General features: G+C 47.3%; 1 protein-coding gene across 6 annotated transcripts in view; it reads left to right on the forward strand.

Annotated features, from left to right (window-relative positions):
• The window catches only part of TANC2 (tetratricopeptide repeat, ankyrin repeat and coiled-coil containing 2), a 173,931-nt gene that overhangs the window by 137,752 nt on the left and 15,041 nt on the right, over positions 1-21,138 (forward strand). For all 6 annotated transcript variants that reach the window (XM_027902017.1, XM_027902018.1, XM_027902020.1 and 3 more), the window contains 6 exons: positions 7,479-7,587; positions 11,605-11,727; positions 12,738-12,974; positions 14,792-14,977; positions 15,547-15,640; positions 20,497-20,630. In XM_027902017.1, the coding sequence (XP_027757818.1) occupies positions 7,479-7,587; positions 11,605-11,727; positions 12,738-12,974; positions 14,792-14,977; positions 15,547-15,640; positions 20,497-20,630 (883 nt within the window). The remainder of the gene's footprint in view (positions 1-7,478; positions 7,588-11,604; positions 11,728-12,737; positions 12,975-14,791; positions 14,978-15,546; positions 15,641-20,496; positions 20,631-21,138) is intronic.

Below are 21,138 nucleotides of genomic sequence, written 5' to 3' on the forward strand. Positions count from 1 at the left end.
TGGTTGAAGCCATCTACTGACCTCTTCTTTTCTGCATCCAGTCTGACCCAATCTGTCCCTGAAACCCCAAATCAAGGCACCCTGAAGGGATTAACAGGCAGAAGGATGCAGCTTCTCCTCCACCACCCGGGTTGCCATGGTTTCTGCCAGAGCTGTCTTTTAGTACAATCCTCTCTAGGCACTTTGCATTTTCCTTTTTCTCTCAGGAGCACGTTGCAAGTGGAGACTTTTCCCACACGAAATTAATGTTTTTATGTATTCCCCAGCAAAAATGACAGAGTGAAGGAGTTAAGAGGAAAATCGAGGGTTTTTTGTTTCATTTTGATGGAATGGTTGATCTGATTGACAAATAATAATCCCCAGTCTAAAGATAATTAATTTAGAAAGTTCGGAGGAAAAGAAGTCGGTGAAAATGGTATTTACAACAATTCAGGAACACAACAAACAGCTTTAAATGGGGGAGTGGGTTCCCACACATCAGCTCCTTAAAAATTACCCCCAGTTCAGTCCTCCATATGGAGCTCACTTGGGCATTACGGCGCATGGATTAGTTGATTTTCTTCCTCTTTTGTATTATGAGATTCTGAAAAGCTCTTAAAATACACTCAGCTTGATTGTTAGCTGAAATGCTCAAGTGTTCACCAAAAGCCCAGGTTATGTCTTAAGTGTTTTCTCTGCATCCACATGGGATGGATTTTAGCTCAGCGAAGCAACGGCGCTGTTTGAATTCAAGGTGAGGCAGAATGATGGGGTTAGGAGAGCCATATTTTTGACTTACAAAAAAGAATCCATCATCGTGTCCTCCCGTTAATTGGAGGGGCAAACCCAATCTGTTCATCAAGCAGTAGAGACCTCGTGGAGTGCTGACTCTGAGAATAGAACTTTTAGGCTTCCCATATGTCTTCCAGAATAAATCTTTCTGATGCCATGACTTGGAACCCAGTACATTTTGAAATGTTGAAGGAATGGGCAATAGCTCAACAAAGTGAGTGTAAGAAACCTATTGTGTGCAAGTATCCACATCACCAGCATCTCTAGATGTTAATTCTAGTTATAGAGTCATGGGATGGTTTGGGTTAGAAGGGTCCCACCCTCTGCCACACCTTCCACAAGCCCAGGTTGCTTCAAACTCTGTCCAACCTGGCCTTGGACACTTCCAGGGATCCAGGGGCAGCCACAGCTTCTCTGGGCAACCTGTGCCAGGGCCTGCCCACCCTCCCAGCCAACAATTCCTTCCCAATATCCCATCTAAACCTACCCTCTGTCAGTTTGAAGCCATTCCCCCTTGTCCTGTCCATCCAGGCCCTTGTCCAAAGTCCCTGTCCAGGCCTCATGGAGCCTCTTTGTAATCTCATACAGAAATCAGAGCCTAAAACTGAGTTATTAAAGCCATTGGCAGCAAGATGGGTAGCTGTGACAGGGACTTAGCAGGGCAGGGAAGTGGCTTAGTGCAGGTTTTCCCCTGAACTGTGGTCAGAGCTGCAGCTGCAGCGTCAGTTGGAAGAGGAGAAATGGGAGACAGATTATAAATGATGACAGATGAGATGGAGAGCAGATGTGATCACTGCCACCATAAAGGACATCAGGAGAGCTGCTCATTTTAACTGGCTCATTAGACATGCAACCTCAGCATTGGGATGCAGAAGGGCTTGAATATATTTAGTGTCTTGAGTTACTGTCCTCATAAAATCTGTTCTTTTTCTTCTGGACCATAAACTTCTGTATTCTGGGCCATTTTCTCGTCTAAATGGAAGAAAATATTGAGGGAATAATCCATCCTGTGGCACTGAGAAGAGAGGAGCAGAGTTAATTGGAGGTGCTATCAGTGCTGATCAAAGAAAGAAATGTGACTTAATTTCTTCCTGTTATTTCATTCCACAAATCTAAAGACCCACTTTCAGAGCAAACCCATCTTTCAGCAGTGCAGGAGAGAGCAGTCTTGATTTGTTCCATCTGCTTCTTACATGGTCATTGACTCCTGGTCAAAGCACTTCCAAATCACGTTCCCTGTTCTTCTTTGATTCCATATATTTTAAATTGTGTCAGACTGAACGAGAACAGAAAATGTATCACCGCTGGTCTTTTGAGATCTCCTCTCTCTCTGTTAACTGTGGAGTCACTGGAGACTTTTCCTGAAAGATGCTGTTATTCATTTTACCCATCCAACATATTTATTAAGTATGCCAGGAGTCTTTTCACACTGCTCTTGGACAAGGTTTCTTTTCTCTGAATATAAAGTAATCTGTTCCTGGCAACCGGCAGATTTCAGAAAAGCCTCATGGACTGAACAGAGAGACACGGGAATTGCATCTTTGCTCTCAGGATCTGCTTTTTTAAATCTCATTAAGCCAGGGCCTGTAAGCCTTTGAAAATGCTTTTCTTTCCTCTCCTTTATCCTTCCTTTTTTGTTCTGTGTGTTTAAATCATTGTAAGTATCTTCTGTGACCTTAAATCTGAAGGGTGCCATCAGAGCCGGCTGCTTTTCCTCTTTGCTGCTTCTCCTGGCAGTTCTGGCACTGCTGCTGTTGTTCCATGGAATGTAGAGGTTCCCCAGGATCAGCTCCTGAGATGGGTGCAGCTCTGTTATCCTGGATAAACTCCAGCCAAACTCCTTCCCTGTGATAAGCCAAGTATGTAACACCATCTGATAAAATGAGGGTGCAGCATGAATTGTGCCCGTGGGATTTTTAATAGGCAGATGTTGCTATTCCATCCTGGAAAGTTTCTGGAATAAACTTTCTCCCTGAGAATGGTATGGCTGGGGGTGCTGTTAATGCCATGTCAGAGGGGTAGGTAGGGAAGCTTTCCAGCTCCTTCAAAATTAGGAGTCATTAAGCACAAACCAGAGAATCTTTCAGGATGGGAAAGCCCTCTAAGATCACCAAGTCCAATCATGAACCCAGCACTGCCAAGGCCACCCATGTCCCCAGCTGCCACATCCACACGTGCTCTAAAGCATCAAATAACACCGGAGGTGGTGCTTGTTCCTCTCCTGGCTGTTCCACACACATTCCATCAGCCTCCTGTGCCCATCTGGGGCCCAGGATGTGGGGCCAGGCAGTGCTGGCTGCCTTGGGAGCTTGGATTTCTTGAGCACATCCCTCTGGATGTGAGTGGGACCGTAGCTGTGTTGGATTTACTGGAGTTCAGTCACACCCTGGCAGTTGAAGAACCATCCAGTGAGCCTGCTGATGTTGTTGAGATGTCAGATGCTTTTAAATCCTTCGTTGCCGAGATGCTGTTATTTAAATTAAAACTGCTCTTAAGGATAAGCCAGCTGCCATTAAGTGATTGCTTTTCTACTCTTCCTAATATCCAGCCTAACCCTCCCCTGACACAACTCCAGCCTTTCCCTCGGGTCCCTCTCTCTGTTCTGTCACTTGGGTACCAGTCTGACCCACGTGTCTGCTGATGTACAGATCGAGCCTTATCACCTGTACTATAAAAAACAGGCCTAGATAAGAATTTATTTTCCCATTTAACCCACAGCTTATGGATTTCTAGTGCATGGCTGAGGCCATGAGATGTTCCTCTGGGTTGTGAGGGGTCGTGATGATGGTGTGTGAGTGTGTTATGGTGAAGACAGCGAGCAGCAGCCCTGCTGGCTTGGGATCCTCGTCCCACTCAGCAGGAAATGTGTCTGCAGTTCCTGCAGCAGCTGGAATTGGTAGCACACCACTGCCGTGTCCTCAGTTGCTTCTGGGCAGGGTGATGGTGTTGGAGCAGATATTTCACAGCTTCTCTTGCTGCAATGAGATCTGACCCAAGGGACAGGAAAGTTTTTCTTGGCTTTGAACTTGCCTGTCCCAGTTAGCTCAGCAAATTAAACCAGCGTTTGAGTCTGTAGGAAAGACTATCATGTGCTGAAGAGCATTCTCTGGTTTGCTGGGATTTTCTTTTAAAATGTTAATTCCTTCCAAGTTAATTGGCAAGCTGTAACATCAGAGGGGAAGGAGCTGCGTCACAGAAATCAGTAAATCAGCTTTGGTGATGAACTGATCCTTCAGGAGGAACTCATGGAGCTGAGCTTGGCCTTTCTGCAGACAGGATGGACATGGGATGTTTTCATGGGATTCACTGGAAGAAGGGAGATAGGGGTGTAGATCAGGGAATTTGGGGGGGGGGGGTTCAGAGGTGAACAAGACTGATTCTCATTTGGTTTATTTACCTGTGTTTTACCCTGGTGCTGCAGTGCCTTAATGCTGGAGTGATGTTGCACCCTTTAATCTTTTTTATTAGTGTCACCTTGTCGCCCTTCCATCTGTGACACAAGGGGCAATGTCATTTTAGGGATGTGCTTTATGTCTTTTTTACATACATATATATATATATATATATATATACACACTCACATATCTGCCCATCCAGGCAGACAGCCCTGGCCATTCCAGGAGTCGATACAGGCACTGAGAGCAGACAAAAGCTGCAGAAACTGAGCTGGCAGGGCTATTAATTTTTCACAAAAAAAAAAGAAATCTTGCATTAAAAATAGAAAAATCTCTGATGATAAAATCTGCAGTGGTGAAACTCAAAAGCAGATCGTTTCACCGAGCTCCTTGATGTAGAAATCATTAGTGCCACTCTCCTGTATTATAAAAAAAAAAAAGGAAAAATAGTTTAAAAAAAAAAAAAACTGTTCTCTTGCAGTCTGGTTTAGTTTCCAGTTAACATTGACAGAACAAGTGACTGCAAGTGTTTATCAACCAGCCCCAAACCAAGGTCTGGGGGAGCTTTGCAGAGCTAAGGTATTACTCATGAATCCTGTACTTTATTCTGGAATAGTTTGTACATGCCTTATTCATAACACCAGAGTCATGTCTGTAATTAAATTTAGGTAAATACCCTTCCAACTGCAGCTGAAAAGCAGTTTAGGAGCTGATTGTGGAACCTGGGCTGGTGTGTCAGGAGGGAGCTTCAACTTCAGCTCCTGCTGCGAAGAACAGGCACTTCAGAAGCTTCTGGATCTTCAGCTCATGCGTGGGATTAATGCAGTTACTGCTCCATTCAGGGCCTTCCCAAAGGTTATCAAAGAGCTCTCCACCAGCAGGCAAAAAAATTGGTGTTATTTGCTCTCCTGTGGTGTGGTCCTTGTCCAGAGTCCCTCTCCTGTTCTCCTGTCTACTCTCTATGAGTTCTTCACCTTGCAGCACCAACCTTTGCATGAAGGTGAACACCTTGGCCCTCCTCCAAATGGCAGTCACAGCATCGTGAATCTGGTGTCTTATTGCAATATATGTATATATATGTATATATATAAACAGCAATTACAGGTTTCCATAATCTGGCTGAGTGGGGCCAAATAAAACCCAGCAGTTGCTGCTCCCTTTGACTTCCAGCTGCACTTTGCACCGCTCAAGCTGTGCTTCAGTCACTTGTTTCCTTCTGATCCGTTCCTCCCTCCCCCACGGGCGCTCCTGGAGCGTAAATGCATTTGTCTGTCTCCTCCAAAGGGCTGTGACCTGGTGTCCTCCTGCCATCCCAAAGAGGAGAAGAGCCAAAGGAAGTCGAAAGGCAGCAAGCTGTGGTTAACTCAGGGTGCTACAACCACCTCCAGGGCCCTTCTGTTGTCCCGGCTTTTCTGTGCTTTGTCCCTTCTGTCGGTGCTTTATTTGGGGAATTCTCGCGGCGCAGACGTGTGGGATGGGAGGCACTGCCCCGTGCACAGAGGCATCCTCACGGATCTGAAGCTTCAGCTGAGGCACCAGAGCTCTTGTTGTGCTGGGCAGAGTCACCATCTGGAGAGGCTTCTCCTTCCCCGCCGATGGGAGGTGTGGAGCGATGGGATCCCGCCACGGGCCCCGTGCCAGGCCAGGGTGTGGAGAGCAGCTTGCCAGGCAGAAAATAGGGGTTTTCCTCACTTTCCTTTGGTGCTCAACTCACCCTAAGGATGAAGATGCTGTCAGTCGACAAAAACGTTTCAGACCACAGTCCCTTGAGTCGATGGTGCCTCTGTAAATTGAGTTGCATTCTGGAACGAGGCACAACACGATTCCTCACCAGTGCAAGAGTTAATTACCTGTAAAAGGGATGGGGTGCTCTTCCTCCTGCCCAAACCTGAGGATCAAGCCCTGCCTCGTAAGAAAAAGGTGATTTGTTTCTCGTCCCACTCCTCCAGTGGGCACATCCACACCCTCCCAGCACCAGGAGGGCTGGCAGAGCATCACCAGGCCCCACTCACACAAATCCACGTGTTAGTGGTCCTAAAGGAGATTCATTGGCAGGGCCAGGCAGGGGGGAACTTGCCAGACACCTGGCCAGGGCATTTACGAGGATTGTGCTTTTATTCTTTTCTTCTTCTAGTTTATTCTTACATGGGAAATCGTTCCCCCTGGTTGTAGATGAGCTGGTAAATCCCCACGGTTGTGAAAGCTTCTATCCTGTGTAATATTTACTTGACGTTTGGCCATCCCCAGGATTTCTTTGCTTTACCAGACAGGGATGAGCTAATAACATTCCCTGTCCTTAAAAGCCCTTTTAAAGCCACGGTTGATCTCATATTTTATTTTCCTTGGCTGGAAGGGGTTTGATTGCTTTTAGTGCAGTCACATTTTTATGCAGTTCCAGAAATGAAGTGGGTTAAAAGGGCTCCCTTGGGAGCACCCAGGGGCTTAAGGAGGAATATAATTTTGTTGGTAAAACCGAGGGAACAGCAGACACAGCCCACTGAGGTCCCAGCATGGAGCCTCAGCAGCTCCTACCCTGCTTGCTGCATCTCCTGCAGGGGCAGCTATTTGCTGGTTTGCCCAGAAATTACATTAAAACTTCACATTTTTGCACCCTGTGTGTTTTGTGTGTCTGTGGAGAATCAGCATCTCATCTTTGAGAAGATTCAGCCATATTGGACTTGAGGTGTTACAAGAGCTGGAAGTCTGTAAATGTTTAAAAACATCAATAAAAATGACCTTCAGCGATGGAAGTTGTCGTCTGGTTTATTATATTTTGCCTTAAACAGGGCTTGGTGTGTAGCTCAGTTAATTTGCTTTGGTTGTCAGCCTGGTAGGTCATGGCCAGAAGCATCTTTTCTTACTGGAGAATGTGTTTACAAGGAAATAAACCTGCACTGCAGGACTGGCACAGGTGGCAGAGTGCAGGTGTCATTTAAAGGACGTTTTTTTTCCAAGTGTGGATATTCTAAATATGGCATTTTCTAGTGACTCCAGTGACGTGCTTTGCAAGTGTGGTTCTTCTCTGTAAAATGACTAGAAAAGTAACACTGCAGTTTTCATGGAATTGTGCCTCTGCTGTTTGCAAATTTACATCTGCTCATAGAAAATGTGTTGGGGTGGATTTTTTTTGCTGCCCTCCAATGTTTGGGGTGTTTTGAGCTATCAGTGTTTACAATTAATTGGTGCTTTACAAGTGAGAATCCCTCCACCTCTGTTTCCCAAAGCTGGATGAGGTTGAAGGATTAGCAGGGGCAAAAAATTGTTTCATTGCTGCAACAAGAAATACTGACACACTCTTTCTTTTGATTTTAGGAGTGGCCACACCCTACTTGCCTTCTGGTTTTCCCGACAAGAAGGAAAATTAAATCGGCAGCAAACTATTGAACTGGGACATCACATCCTCAAAGCACACATTTTTAAGGTAACAAAAAATTCAGATGAAGGCTTAACACCAAGCTCATCCCCAGCACTGGCAGTGCTCAGTCGTGTCTTGTCGTGGGGTTGGTGTAAGGGTGTGATTGCCTGAGGCTGCTGGAGCGAGGAGAAGTTGGGAAAATTGGCAGCGGTATCCAAGAAAAGCTTGAAATTAAACCCTCCTTCAGACTGTAAATGCAGCAGATATCCTCCTATCCCTAAAATTGCTCTCCACCCTAAGAGGTTTCTTCCCCTGTAAGATGAGTTCCTATAACAGCATCTAGAAAAATCTTTTAAAAGCCGTTCTGAAGAATCCAACGCAAAATTTGGGTTGTAAAGGGGAAATTTGCTGGTTGTTAACGTGGGCTCCGTGTTCCTCCTCACACAGGCATTTAAAAGCTGGGTAGTTGAAAGGCAAACTCAGGTATGAGCATCAGTATTGATGCCTGCCCAGGTACCAGAGGATCGAAATTAGGAGGATGGATTTTTAAGGTCACGGGAAATACAGAATTTCTTACAACTTTAGGGATCTGTGGGTGCTTAACGCCAGTAAAAACAAGGCTGTATCTGAAGGGAAGAAGCCCAGCTCAGCACTTTACCCTCAGGGTATCATTTCACATTTTGAGTTGCATTCCCAAGGCCAAATTCAGCCCTGACTTGACTTCTCAGCTGCCATTTGGATCCGAGTCTGGTTCCAAACCTTCTCCATTTCACACTTCCAATGACAAGGATTCAGGCTCTGAGCAAAGGGCAGTTTTCATTTCTGAGCTGCCTGCAGATGCCAGGTTTAATTGAGCAATATTTACAATAGTAGAAAAAGCCAATTAGCATATGAGAAATGTCAGTCCAGCCTTCTGTGCCTCATCACTCAGCAAAATCCTTGGGTGTCCAACGCTGCAGGAAGGCCAGAGACAGAAAACCATAACAGAATGTTGGTTGGAAGTACCACAGAGCTTTGGAAGGGTTTGAATTAGCTGGATTACAAGCTGTAACTTAGTCTTTTTGCTTTCCCTTGAATAGATTTATTTTTGTTCCTTACTTTTAACAAGTGTTTACTGAGGATTTGTGAGTGTTTACTGAGCAAAACAAGAGCTGCATTAGTTTCTGAAGGAGGCATTAGGCTGGAATATTACAGACCATGTTTAAGAGCTTGAGCATTCTTTAAACAAAATATTTCCTGGAGTACAAGCACAGACTCTTTGCCTGTTGTTACCAACTCTTATTTGTTTCTAAACAAGCATTTTTTCCATTCAGGCTTTTCTTTCTGTCTGATCTTTTGCTGAAGCATTACCGGCGTGACCGTGGGTTTTCTGCCAAGTAGGGAACGTGTCAGGTCATCAATTCAGGATGTTTTTCCTCAAGTTCCCATGTTATAGCAGCAGCTTTCTGCAGACACTAAAGATCCTAATTTTGAAGGTATTTATGGAGGCCTGATGCCATTGTAATTCCATTTTATTTACCCATCAGAAAGCCAGGAGAGGATTAGAAGAGGGCTAAAGCATTTTGTTCAGAGACTGAGAGCTGGGTATAGAGACAGACTTTGATAAAACAGTGCAGAAAATTTCTTCATCCTTCCCCAGTCCTTACTAATTTGAATCCTCTGGTACCTTGACAAGGTGATGATGGGACACTTGGAGTTTCCAGGTGTAAAAATTCAGGTGCTGACCTGACACCTTGGTGGGAAGACACTTTCACATTCCCCTCTTCGCTTGCTGGCTGAGATCTGCAGGTTTTCTCTTTTAAACACAGTTTGAAGGGGAAAAAAAGTACAAATGTTCTAATATTTTTAATCAGTTACCAGTCTTAACAGGAGCATATGGAAAGCCTGGCATGGAGGGAAAGGGCACAAAGAGAAATGTGCAGTTGTCATACAAGAGGACCCAAACTTCAGGCTGGCGTATGTTTTGCAAATCAAGCAAAGAGGAGGCTTTGGTTTAATCTTTAAATTAGTTAAAATGTCAGTAATCCAGAGATGGGTGATGCTTTGAGCACCCTGGGCTAGTGGAGGGTGTCCCTGCCCATGGCAGGGGGTGGAATGAGATGGTCTTTGAGGTCCCTTCCAACCCAGACCAGTCTGGGATTCCATCAGGTGCCAATGGCCAAAGAGCAGAGGAAGTGATAAGTTAAAAATTAAAGATGCTGACAGCTGCAAACCAGACAGGACAGAAGAAACCAACTCTGTTTGGACACTGGGGTTGTGAGGGTTGGCAGAGTTATTCAAATGGCTGTGCCTCGATCCCGTTTTGGGTGATCCCAGTGAAGTGGGAACCACTGGGGGTATTTTGGTTTGATGTTGTATCACACTGAAATTCATTTTTTTGAAGGATTCAACCCGTACAGTTCCGAAAAGGGAATTACAAAAGGAAAGATACAAGCTGTAAAATGAGAAATAGTGCAGGGTGTTTTTCAGCAACTGAGTGCTAATGATGTTGAATGTATTTTTTTTCTTTAAAGGATAAATGTCACCTTTTGGGTCTTGCACTAATATCGGAGCATATATATTCTAATGCAACAGTCAAGATTTTTATAGCATCTGTGATTATCTTCAGAAGGCTGTTCTCAAAATATCTACCCTTTTCCTTGCTCCTGATGGTGACTCAAACGCCTTATTTATGGGCTTGATAGTAGTATAACAATTTCTAAATAACTTTAACCGTTTATTATGAAATTGTTTCCCATTTCCCAATTACACCATCCCGAATTCATGAAATTTAATCTTGACCTTTAATGTCCTGCGTTATGTCATTTCCAAAGCTGCATTTACCAGTGGCTCAAATTCCTGAGCTCGCTCTCTTCTCCCTCTCAGCACAAGCAGATCTTCTCCTCAGTTTAGCTGCCTGAATTTTAAGGAAACAAGCACATGGGGCTGTTATTTATAAGAGCTTGTGTAATCTGTTGCTTCTTTTGGTGATAAAACTGCTCCGAGTGACAAATCTGTTGACGGCAGGAGCGATGCTGCGGAGCGTCTTCCACGCGTCGGAATTGCAGGCCTGCAGCAGGTTGAGCTGCTGATTCCTGCACATCTTCCTGAAGGGGAAACAAGCCCACTTTTTGCTGCTGGTTTTGTTCCCACCTCTCAGTCCTGCCAACCTGGAAGAGCGATCCTGCTGTTTTGCAGGGATACAAGTGACCCCCCCCCACCCCCCCCCACCCCGGAGCGTGAGGAAGTGGAAATCAGGGTTTGCATGTCAAAACAGAATTAAGGATGTCTGTGCAGTTCCCATGGAAACAGCAGGGTTTGATGGGAAATCGATCAGAACAGCAACATTTAGGGTGTACCCACATCACACAGCCAGCACAGCACGGCAGCCAAGCTCCTTCCTGGAGCTGCAATCCCATCCCTGTCCTCTTCCATCCAGCTGTTCGCTCCCATCTGTTGGCTGCAGAGCAGTTATGGCTCTTTGCATAGGAGGGAGAGACCTGCAGTTCTGTGTTCTGCCAGTTTGTGATGCTGGAAAATATTTCTTAGTTTGGAATCTTTCTGGAAAACATCAGACTTTGTATGTGTTATGTGTAACCTGATCATGGACACCAACCAGAAAGGTTGGAGGTGAGATGGGGGAATACTGCTCCAGGCTGTGGTTGAAAGTTCCTTAACTTACCTTATTGTGAGCAGACCTTATTGTCTTCTGGTTTAACTGTGTGGATAATAAGGAAATCTGTGAATCAGTCCTGCCAAAAAAATGTGTGCTTCATTAAAAAAGAAAAAAAAAGGCAGCAATCTGGGCTCCTTAGCACGACACTTGGTGAGGGTGTTAAATGGACCCTGGTTGCTGCTCGCAGTTTAATCCTGCCTTTCCTAGACCTTGGAAATGGCTACAAAACCTCTACAGGCTCTTTTCCTACAAGCTTTTTAACTGATTGCAAAGGTCAGATGTGGCAAATCGGTGCGTTATCTCGTGTGTAGCCACTGTTGTCCTGAAATTCTTCGAAGTCCAAAGGACCAGGAGGATCTGCCTGGTGTAATGGAGCAGATTTGTGAGCTTGGATCTAAGTCATCTTCCCTTTTTTTTTTTTTTTTTAGGGGCTGAGTAAAAAAGTTGGAGTGTCTTCCTCCATCCTCCAAGGGCTTTGGATCTCCTACAGTACTGAAGGTCTTTCCATGGCTTTGGCATCCCTGAGAAACCTCTACACCCCGAACATAAAGGTACAGGAGGAGGGGAGGGAGGGCTGTGGTGGCACAAGAAGCTCCAGTGATGAGCAGTAACCACACACAGAGGATCCACTGGAGCTCCCTCTCCATGACATTGCCCTGCCCAGGCTGAGCAGCTTTCTGGGTGTTTGTCCTGAGATGGGGAGAGGCCATGGGTCCAGTTGGGATGTTTTACCGTCTGGGATGATCCCTCAACTCTGCTGCTTTGACCAGGAATCTCTTTTAACTGCAAGGAGAGAACAGAGAATTTGTGCCTGTCTAAAATGAGGGTTTTCCTCTTCAGAGATGTGGAATGAAACAACTATTGTTGGAATTTGGCAAAAAGGGCTCTGGCTTAGACAGGCACAAAGTCAGAGGTGACACCAAACCCACATGCCCATGTGCTGGTTCAGACACCTTTTTTGGGTTTTTAAGGATGAATGTGTTGACTTAAAATGACCCCATCTGTACAGCAGAAAGGATTTCAGACAGGGATACAGGTTTGGAGTTGTTCCTCATGTCGAAGGATGTTTGTCCCAGCTCCTCCCTGTCCGTAGTAGGTGAGCCCTGTCCCCAAGTCCCTTCCTTGCCACTCAGGTGGAGCCTTTTCCGTGGCTGCTGAGAGCAGAGGGAGCCATGCAGGGCTAACCAAAGCCAGCCCCTAGGGAGGATCCCACAGGAAGGATGCTGAGCACAGTTCTCTCCAGCTGTGTGTTTTCAGCCCCCATCCTGGGGTGAGACGCCGTGTCTGCAGCTGCTGCAAGCAGGGCTGGAGTGACTTAGTTCCCAAACAAAGGGAGGCTGCACCACTCAAACCACTTGTCAACCGCTCAGGGACAGATTAAACTGCTCCATCTACCTAAAACGGGACCATCTCTTGGGCAAGTGGTTTTTACTCAGCATTTCACGTCCTTTGCTGTTTGTTTGGAGACGCGCAGAGGGCCCCGGCGTACGTTCTGTTGCGCAACAAACTCCCGTCTCTCCACAACTCTCAGCCAGCTGCTCTCCTTCCCCCACCGCTGCAGGTCAGTCGGCTGCTGATTCTGGGAGGCGCAAACGTGAATTACAGGACGGAAGTCCTGAACAACGCCCCCATCCTGTGCGTGCAGTCCCACCTGGGCTACGCCGAGATGGTGGCTTTGCTCCTGGAGTTCGGCGCCAACGTCGACGCCGCCTCGGAGAGCGGCCTGACCCCCCTGGGCTACGCGGCCGCCGCCGGGTTCCTGAGCATTGTGGTGCTGCTGTGCAAGAAAAGGGCCAAGGTAAAGGGGCCACCCATCCCCTAAAAAGGTGATCTCAGCTGCTCCACTGAGAGCAGGGGCGGGAAGCACGCAAAGCGGGGCGGGAGCTGCAGGCGGAGCGCGGAGCGCTGGCTGAGGGAACATCATCCAACAGTGAAACATTTGGGCTGGGCCTTTCTGTGGCTTTAAAACTTCCCATGTTGACATCAAAGCTAAGGAACTGCTGAGAATCAGTAGTAGTGGCGTGTGGAATTCAGGTGTGAGGTAGGAGCTGCGCTGGTGACCTGCAGAGGGATGTCCTGGAGGAATCGCTGAAACCTCCCCGGCGTTAAAATGGCAACGCTTCCCCAGCACAAAACGTCCTTTAAATGTCTCCTCGAGGCACGTTTTTCCAAAAATCTGCCATCAGACTTGTCCCAGAAAAAAAAAACCCTTTTGTTTAGCTTTGTGGCGAGTGTTTGGAGTTTTAATTGTATATAATGAGTCGACTTGAAATACTTCGTTGAAGAAGAAAATTGTGCTGATTTTTTGAAGTGGAGCCGGCTGGAAACAATTTGTGGTTTCTCTGTATGTTTAGTTTCAGTTCAAAAGGCAAAATATGGGTTTGTGTAGTTTTGGTATGAAAGTCAGGATGACTGAGGGACTGTTTGGATCTTGCTGGGTTGTGTTGTCTGTAATAATGTGAGGACGGTATGAAGGAAAAAAAGAATTTTGCTTTTGTTGGGATATTTTGAGAGAGTTTGGTGACAGAACTCCTGCCACTCTCAGCTTTCCTTGAGCATCCCGACAGTGCTGAGGAAATACCCCCAGACAAACTGGATTTATTCTAAAGATTGAGATATTTGCAGTAAACTGCAACACTGACTGTTGAAGGAGTCGAGAAAGGAGAAATATTGATATATTATTGTTATTATTATTGTGAATGAGTTACAAGATAAGAAATATTTCTCATAACTATAATTTGGTCATGAGGCCCTGGCACAGGTTGCCCAGAGAAGCTGTGGCTGCCCCTGGATCCCTGGAAGTGTCCAAGGACAGGTTGGAGCACCCTGGGCTGGTGGAAGATGTCCCTGCCCATGGCAGAGGGTGGAACTGGATGAGCTTTAAGGTCCCCTCCAACCCAAACCAGTCTGAGATTCTGTGAATTAATATTAGTAAAATATATTAAAATAATAATAATATCCTGTTTTTATGAGAAATAATATGCTGCAGAGCACTGAAGGGGTTCACCAGCAGGAGGATGATAACTGATCTTCCTTTCCTGTGTTCTCCAAGCTCCTGGTATTGAGATAGGACCTAGAAACCCCAGCTGATGTATTCAGACCTCAAGTGGAAACCATGCCCTGAGATACAACTAAATAAGTTCCTCCAAGACAGCCAAGAACTGTCTCTGTTTCCTACTGGCTCTGCCTGCACTGGATTCAGGTTACAGCATCTGACTGCAGGCTGGGGCACTTCTGGGTCTCTCAAAAGAATTGGCATCTGGAAAACAGGCTGACTTTCCTTCTGTGGATTTGGCTAAAGGAGATGGTATCAAGAAAATTCGATTGCTGGGCTTCAGAGCTCAAAGGGAAAAACGCTTTTGCAGCCTTTTGAGTCTGAAGAAAACCGAAGACAGCTAAAAAAATAACGGTACCTTCCCCAAAGCAAACACTTGTGGCCAAGAGCGTGCCAGAGCCTGGGGTGTTGCCTTGGGAATGGTTGTTTTCTGGTCGTGGAAGGGGCAGTTTACCAGAAAAATGCCCATTTTGCACACGTGGCTTTGTTCTGGAGCTGGGGTTGGAAACTCAGAAGAGGCAAAGATTTGGTTTAACTGGATTTTGTCGTCTCTGTTCAAGGTGGATCATCTGGACAAGAACGGTCAGTGTGCCCTGGTCCACGCCGCCCTCAGAGGACACTTGGAGGTGGTGAAGTTCTTGATCCAGTGTGACTGGAGCATGGCTGGGCAGCAGCAGGGGGTGTTCAAGAAGAGCCACGCCATCCAGCAGGCCCTGATCGCCGCTGCCAGCATGGGCTACACCGAGGTAGGACCCACACAGCCTCTGAAGGGGAAGGGAACCAAGGGCTGGCTCCTCCCTGGCCAAAATGTTGGCCAGAGAAGGTCGTGGAGGTGGAGCCACTACCTCTGTGCTGTGCTCTGGGCTGGTTTCTGAGAGAGGGAGAGTAACAACAAGCCTTTAAGTTGTTAGAATAAATGTTTGGAATAAATTTCTGAGGATAAGGTGGATGAGCAGCCCCAGCTGCCCATGGCAGCCCCTGTTCCTTCTCCTTTCCTGAGAATGGGTTTCTCTTCAATCAAATACCTCCTCCCAGCCTCACATCCTCCTGGAGAGGCATCCACTGCACACGCTGGGTCATCTCCAAACACAGTTAGAGGGAACTGACCCTGCTGGGGCTCATCAAGACGTTTGGGTGGGTTTTTTTTTTTTTTTTACTCATACAGGTTCGATGATTGATATTTCCTTGAACTCGGGGTGCCAGGCAGAGACTGTTCCTTCCCCTCTGTGCATTCCCAACAGCTTGTGTTGAGGTGTCAGCACTTTCCATCCACCTCAGATCCGAGTTCAGGAGCTGACAGGTCGTTTTGTTTCAGATCGTCTCCTACCTGCTCGATCTCCCAGAAAAAGACGAAGAGGAGGTGGAGAGAGCACAGATCAACAGCTTTGACAGCCTTTGGGGAGAGACAGGTGATTCCTGTAGATGCTGTAGCTTCTTTGTGCATGTTTGTGTTTGTTTTTATGGGCTCCCCTGTCCCTGATGCATCCCTGATCCCAGGCATTGCTTTGATGGAGAAGGATCAGTTCCTGTGGTTTGATGCCAGGTGATTTACAGGGACCAGGGTGGAGCTTTGCACCCAGCTTAAGGAAAACTGAGAAGTTTGGGGTTTGAAAATTCTGAGCTTCTGCAGCTCCTGGCTCTTTTCAGGAGTGTGAGGCACTCAGCACCCTGACCAGGTCGCTGATTTCCCTGAAACATGAGATGGACACTCAGTTCTGCTCTTTCTCTCTTAATATTGGGCATATTTATCCAAAGCATCTCCCTGTTTCTCTCCTCCCCTCCCCATTACCTGCAGCACTATGGTTGTTAAATTATCCATTGATTTCCTGAAATCTCCTCATTATTTAGCACCTGGTGGTTAAACAAATACCCTTTAGTGCAGTCCTTCATTTCTGCATTGATGGCTACAACACAAAATCCCTCCTTTCCTGACTTCTCCCAAAACAAAGGCAGCCATCCATCCCTTCTGCTCCGCTGACATCTCCATTTCTTGAGGCGTTCCAGCATGGAGTTGTTGTTTGCTTTTAACTCCAGCCACCCCATAAATATTATCCTCTGTCATTTGCACTCAACTCACCGCTCCACTTGCATCGCTGGTAATGCTGCTGTCAGGTTCATACACCCAGGTGATGTTCCTGGCTGGTGATCCTGTCAGCTTTGCTTAAAAATGACACGATCCAAGGGGACAGAGGGGGAGGCTGGAGAGTGGCTCGCTGGTTGTTTCTGCTTTGGAGGGGGCAGGGTTGTCTTTTGAGCTGGTTTGTACCTGTGCCTTTGAAAATGTGGCCTTATTAGAGCCGTGTGATGAATGGATTGTGCCTGAGAGCGTTGCCCTGAGCTCCAAAGGGCAAAGTTTGAGGGATGAGGTGTCGTGGGAAGAGCCCAGGGAGTGGCCAGGCTGCCCTGGGCAGGGCACTTGGGGGAAGGAGCCAACTCCTGTCCCCATGGGAATGTAACTGAGCAGCAGGGCCATGGGGCCGTTACTATTAGAGGAAACAAGGGCAACAGATACAAATCAGCAATTTCAAAGTGCCCTGGGGTGTCGTGGGAGAAGAGAAAGGGATTGGGTGTGGAATCAGCCGAGTGAAATGGCCGAGTGTTGGTAAGGGGACAGAGGTTTTGTACCAGTGAGCTCCCAGTGGGTGACCAGTCCTGAGATGGATCATCCAAATTCTTCTCCCTGGTATTTAGGTCACAAGGACTGTCTTGTAAATAGGACCATGATCAGAGTTTGATCTAAAGCCACTCAGCCCTGCAGAGTAACCCCATGGGCAGCATCAGGCACTACAGATAAGCCCTTCTTGTCCCATGCCCTGGGCAGCTCTGACATTCCCAACCTGCCTGTTTCCATCTCTGTTGTCCCCCTTCCCATACCTCTGCCCCCAACAATGCCAGAAACTGGACAAACCAGGCATCTGGGAGTTTCTCTGTCAGGGAGGGTTTTCTGAGTAACTGGGACAGCTGGGAATGTGGATTTGTGATTTGCAAATCACACACAAATTGAGGGGCCACCTCAGAGGAGTATCCATTTATCCCATTAAAATTGGGAAGATGGGAAAGGGAGCCAACCACCAAACTGAGCAGACTATGCTCTGCATGGAACAAGTCTGTAAGTTTGTATGAAACTCATGACTCTCACATTATTATATTATTATTATTTCCCCAAAGGTAAATAGAGAGTTTAAATAAATTTGAAGAGGAATGCTGGTTTCCACCTAAAAATAGCAATATCTCCTTTAAATCTCTGAATCCTGGTTGTCTGGTTTTTGATACTTGTTGCTCGTGTCTAATCTTCCTCAGAGCAGAACCGAGTGCTTGGCTTAGTGATATCAGCCTGATATCATCCAAGTGGCAGTGCCAAGTGACATCATAAGTTTAGGAATCGCTGACAGCACACTGTAGCCAGCTCCAGATGGAGTATTTCCCCCTGGGACAAAACTAATATCAAAACCCAGCAGAAAAGTATCTGAGTCACTTTGTGCTCAGTCCCTCAAGAGTCGGAGGTGCAAAGAACGGCTCCGTCGAGCTGTTTGTGTTGCTGCCAGGCTGGGAAACAGATACACGTGCTGGAGAGCAGTAGCTGAATGATTCTTTCTCCAGATAAAGTTGTTTTTCCTCTGAGAAGCAAAGGCAGAATGTGCTGTGGCAGATCCCTGGTGTTGGAGGCCGTGGCTTGATGCCGGTGGAGGGAGGCACGTCCGCACCTGAACCTGGTCTCAGGTTTTGGTTGAGCGGCTGTTCTGTGGTGTTTATGCCAAGACTTGGTTGTTGCACGGTGAGTTGCCCTCCTGTCACTGCATTCCTCGTGGAAAAGCTGCAAAATGAACATTCCTGTTTGCCAGCCCAGGATCCTGGGCTGGGTGGACTCACCTTGGCTGTGCTGGGCTATGGGAGCACCCTGGCAGACAGTAAAACTTCAGACCAACCCATTTCCATCTCTTTTAGTTCCTCTCATCACCTTTCCTTGGCTTGTCCAATCTCCTTTCACACACAGGCACAGCCTTACCTCGTGTCATGTGTGTTTTATGGACTAAAAGCTGTAAGGCTGATGAGTCCATCTAAGGAGTGCTGAAGGAAGCAGGTACTCCTAGAGTTCTTCCTCAAGTAGGTTAATTGAGCATTTGGACTTGGATACCAACCACAGGATAGTGCTCTGGGCTTGAGGTGAGCCACAGGATGTCAACAGCTGCTTTGAGGGCTGGAGCAGCAGCCTGTCCAGCTTATGGCAGGTGAGGGACCACGGGGGGTTCTCCAGTCCAACCTTCCCCCTGGGGAGGTCTGGGTGTGCCTTAATGGGCTCTGGGGTCCAGCTGGGCTGAGTTTCTCCATTTATGAGGATTTAGGTATCTGTGCACCGTACAAGACAAGCTTGGATGGGTTTTTCTCAGCAGCAGGAGGCAAGTCCAGCTCATCAGTGTGGAACCTTCCTGAAGGAACAAGGTCTGGCTGCTCAGCAGCACAGGAGCTTTTCCCTGGAGTTGGAGCTGCAGAGGACAGGCTGGAGCCACATTTCCACACCAGTTTCTTGGACTCTGAGGAGCACAGCAGCAAAAAGAGATGTCAGTGCAGGCAGAAGGGATTTCAAGGGAGAGTGGAGAAACCATGGATCAAATCATCCTGTTTCAGTAAAGCCTTCTCCAAAGAACATTTCACGACGAACGCCAAACACTGAAGCGATTTACAGTATTCTCATTGTTGTAAACATAAGTCATTTTGACGTGAAATACCTCAAATTAACCTGCAACATTTCAAGTGCAGGCAGGTTTCAGAAATAGAACTCAGAGCCCTGCATTCCAATCCCTCTGCCTCCTTCTGTATTTGTAGCTTACGTTGAAAACCCACATGGATCTGATTATAGATTTTGCAGAACGTTCTGCTCGTGGCAGCGAGATGACTTTTCTGTTAACTCTTGGTGTCTCTCAGCTCCAAGAGAAGACAACTCAGCCATAACGTGGAGCAGAACGGAGAATTAATTAAATCCCCCGGCATTAACAGTGTTGCAGTTGGAAAGCCATCAACACCTCGTAATCAGCCAACCCACAGAAATGTACTTCAAAGGAAAAAACAAGCGACGTCAGGCAGAAATAGACTCCCACCTTCTGCTCCAACTCCTACCAGAAGCAGCAGAGCGTGGAGCCAGGGGAGCTGTGCTGAAGTGCACAGAAAGTTAGGGAGAGGGAGGAACCAAGAAGTCTAAAATTAACACCGAAACGAGTCACTGGCAGGTCCTGAACTTGGAACTATTTTCAGATGGAATGTGTCTTCTCTAACCCAGCCGTACTTGGGGAGTTAACAGAGCACATTTTGCCAGGGAAGGAGCTCTCAGGTGTTGCTTCTGCCCACCTGTGATATTGTGAGCGGATAATTTCGGGTTTGTACAAAGATCCTGGCTGGTAGGGTCAGCCCTGACCAGAAAAAAAGCACCTAGATTTAGCATTTTCCTTGGAGAACATGTGAACATATTCATCCTCTCTTGCTTTCCAGATCTTTCTCTGGTTTCAGACATCTACAGGCTAAAGTGGGATATGGAAAATAAGAGTCCTCCGTGTGAATTACACTGCCCTGTGCTTGTTTGGACAGGGAAAAGCCACAGATATGACTGACATGAGTGTCTTATCAGGGAGTTGTTGGTGCTCACTGCTTGATCCCTCATTTCCTCCCTTGTCACCCTGGTGGGATGATCAAGAACAGGTTGAAGAAGGTTCTTGTCGAGTACCTGAAGACCTGTGTTTTTTCTGGATATTGAGCCCCTACTCAGACCCCTTCAGCCTCACAACCCATGGCCTTGGCAGTGGGGAAAATGGTGAAGGTTTAGTGTGATGGGACTCCACATCTCTTTGCAACCATACCTGAACCTCATCTACATCGTCTACACCTTTAATCTCACCTACACCTCGAATCTTGGACGTCAGTCACGCCTGAACCTCAGTCACCTGTGCTCAGTCACACTTCAACCTCAGTCCCATTATTTTGTTGGGGTTCTTACCACGTTTCACTGCGACTTGGGGAAAATAACAAAAGGTGGCTGCCTCAACCAGCCTCGTTCCGTGATGCTTTCATGGAAGAGTTGACCTTTGAGGTAACTAAAACGGCAAGAGCTAGAACTGTGCTGGTCAAGCCCACTTTTCCTTTGTCCATTTTGCCTGTCGCGGGATGCGTTTGGCGTTTCAGGGTATCCATCAGAAAGACCCATCTGCAGGTGGGAGAACACTCCTCTGAGCGCTCTGCTCCTCCCCTTGACCTTGCTGTCCTCTCTCTCCCTCAGCTCTGACGGCGGCGGCCGGGCGCGGGAAGCTGGAGGTGTGCCGGCTGCTCCTGGAGCAGGGGGCGGCCGTGGCGCAGCCCAACCGCCGCGGGGTCGTCCCGCTCTTCAGCGCCGTCAGGCAGGGCCACTGGCAGGTGAGCAGGTCCCTCACTCCTCAGGGCAGCCCCAGGTGTGGGGTCAGGCCTTCCCCCTTCCGTCTCGCCGGGATAAGGGTGGGGAAGAGGAGCCCCAGCTCTTGTGGGGGAATGAGCAGAGCGAGAAGAAGTGGTGTTGATGCTCCAGTCACCCTGAGGTTTTGTTGGTTGCAGACACCTTTGCTTAAGTCCTGGATTGTTATAGAATCGTGGAATAGGTTGAATTGGAAAGGACTTAAAAGACCATTCAGTTCCAACCCTCTACCATGGGTAGGGACACCTTCCAACCTTCCACTAGCCCAGGTTGCTCCAAGCCCCGTCCAACCTGGCCTTGGTCACTTCCAAGGATGGGGCAGCCACAGCTTCTCTGGTTATCTCACCATCTGGGAAGCAAATGGGTCACTCCTGACTTTTCCTGCCCTTACACCGCTACTGCTTCCCCCAGTCCCTGATCTCCCAGCAGCAACCCCACAGGGCCTTGAGGGCTGTGAGCTTTTAGGACATGGGT

The sequence above is a fragment of the Empidonax traillii genome, unplaced genomic scaffold (assembly GCF_003031625.1).
Source record: "Empidonax traillii isolate 1590-97213 ecotype Southwest subspecies unplaced genomic scaffold, ASM303162v1 scaffold832:size729604, whole genome shotgun sequence".
Lineage (NCBI taxonomy): Eukaryota > Metazoa > Chordata > Aves > Passeriformes > Tyrannidae > Empidonax > Empidonax traillii.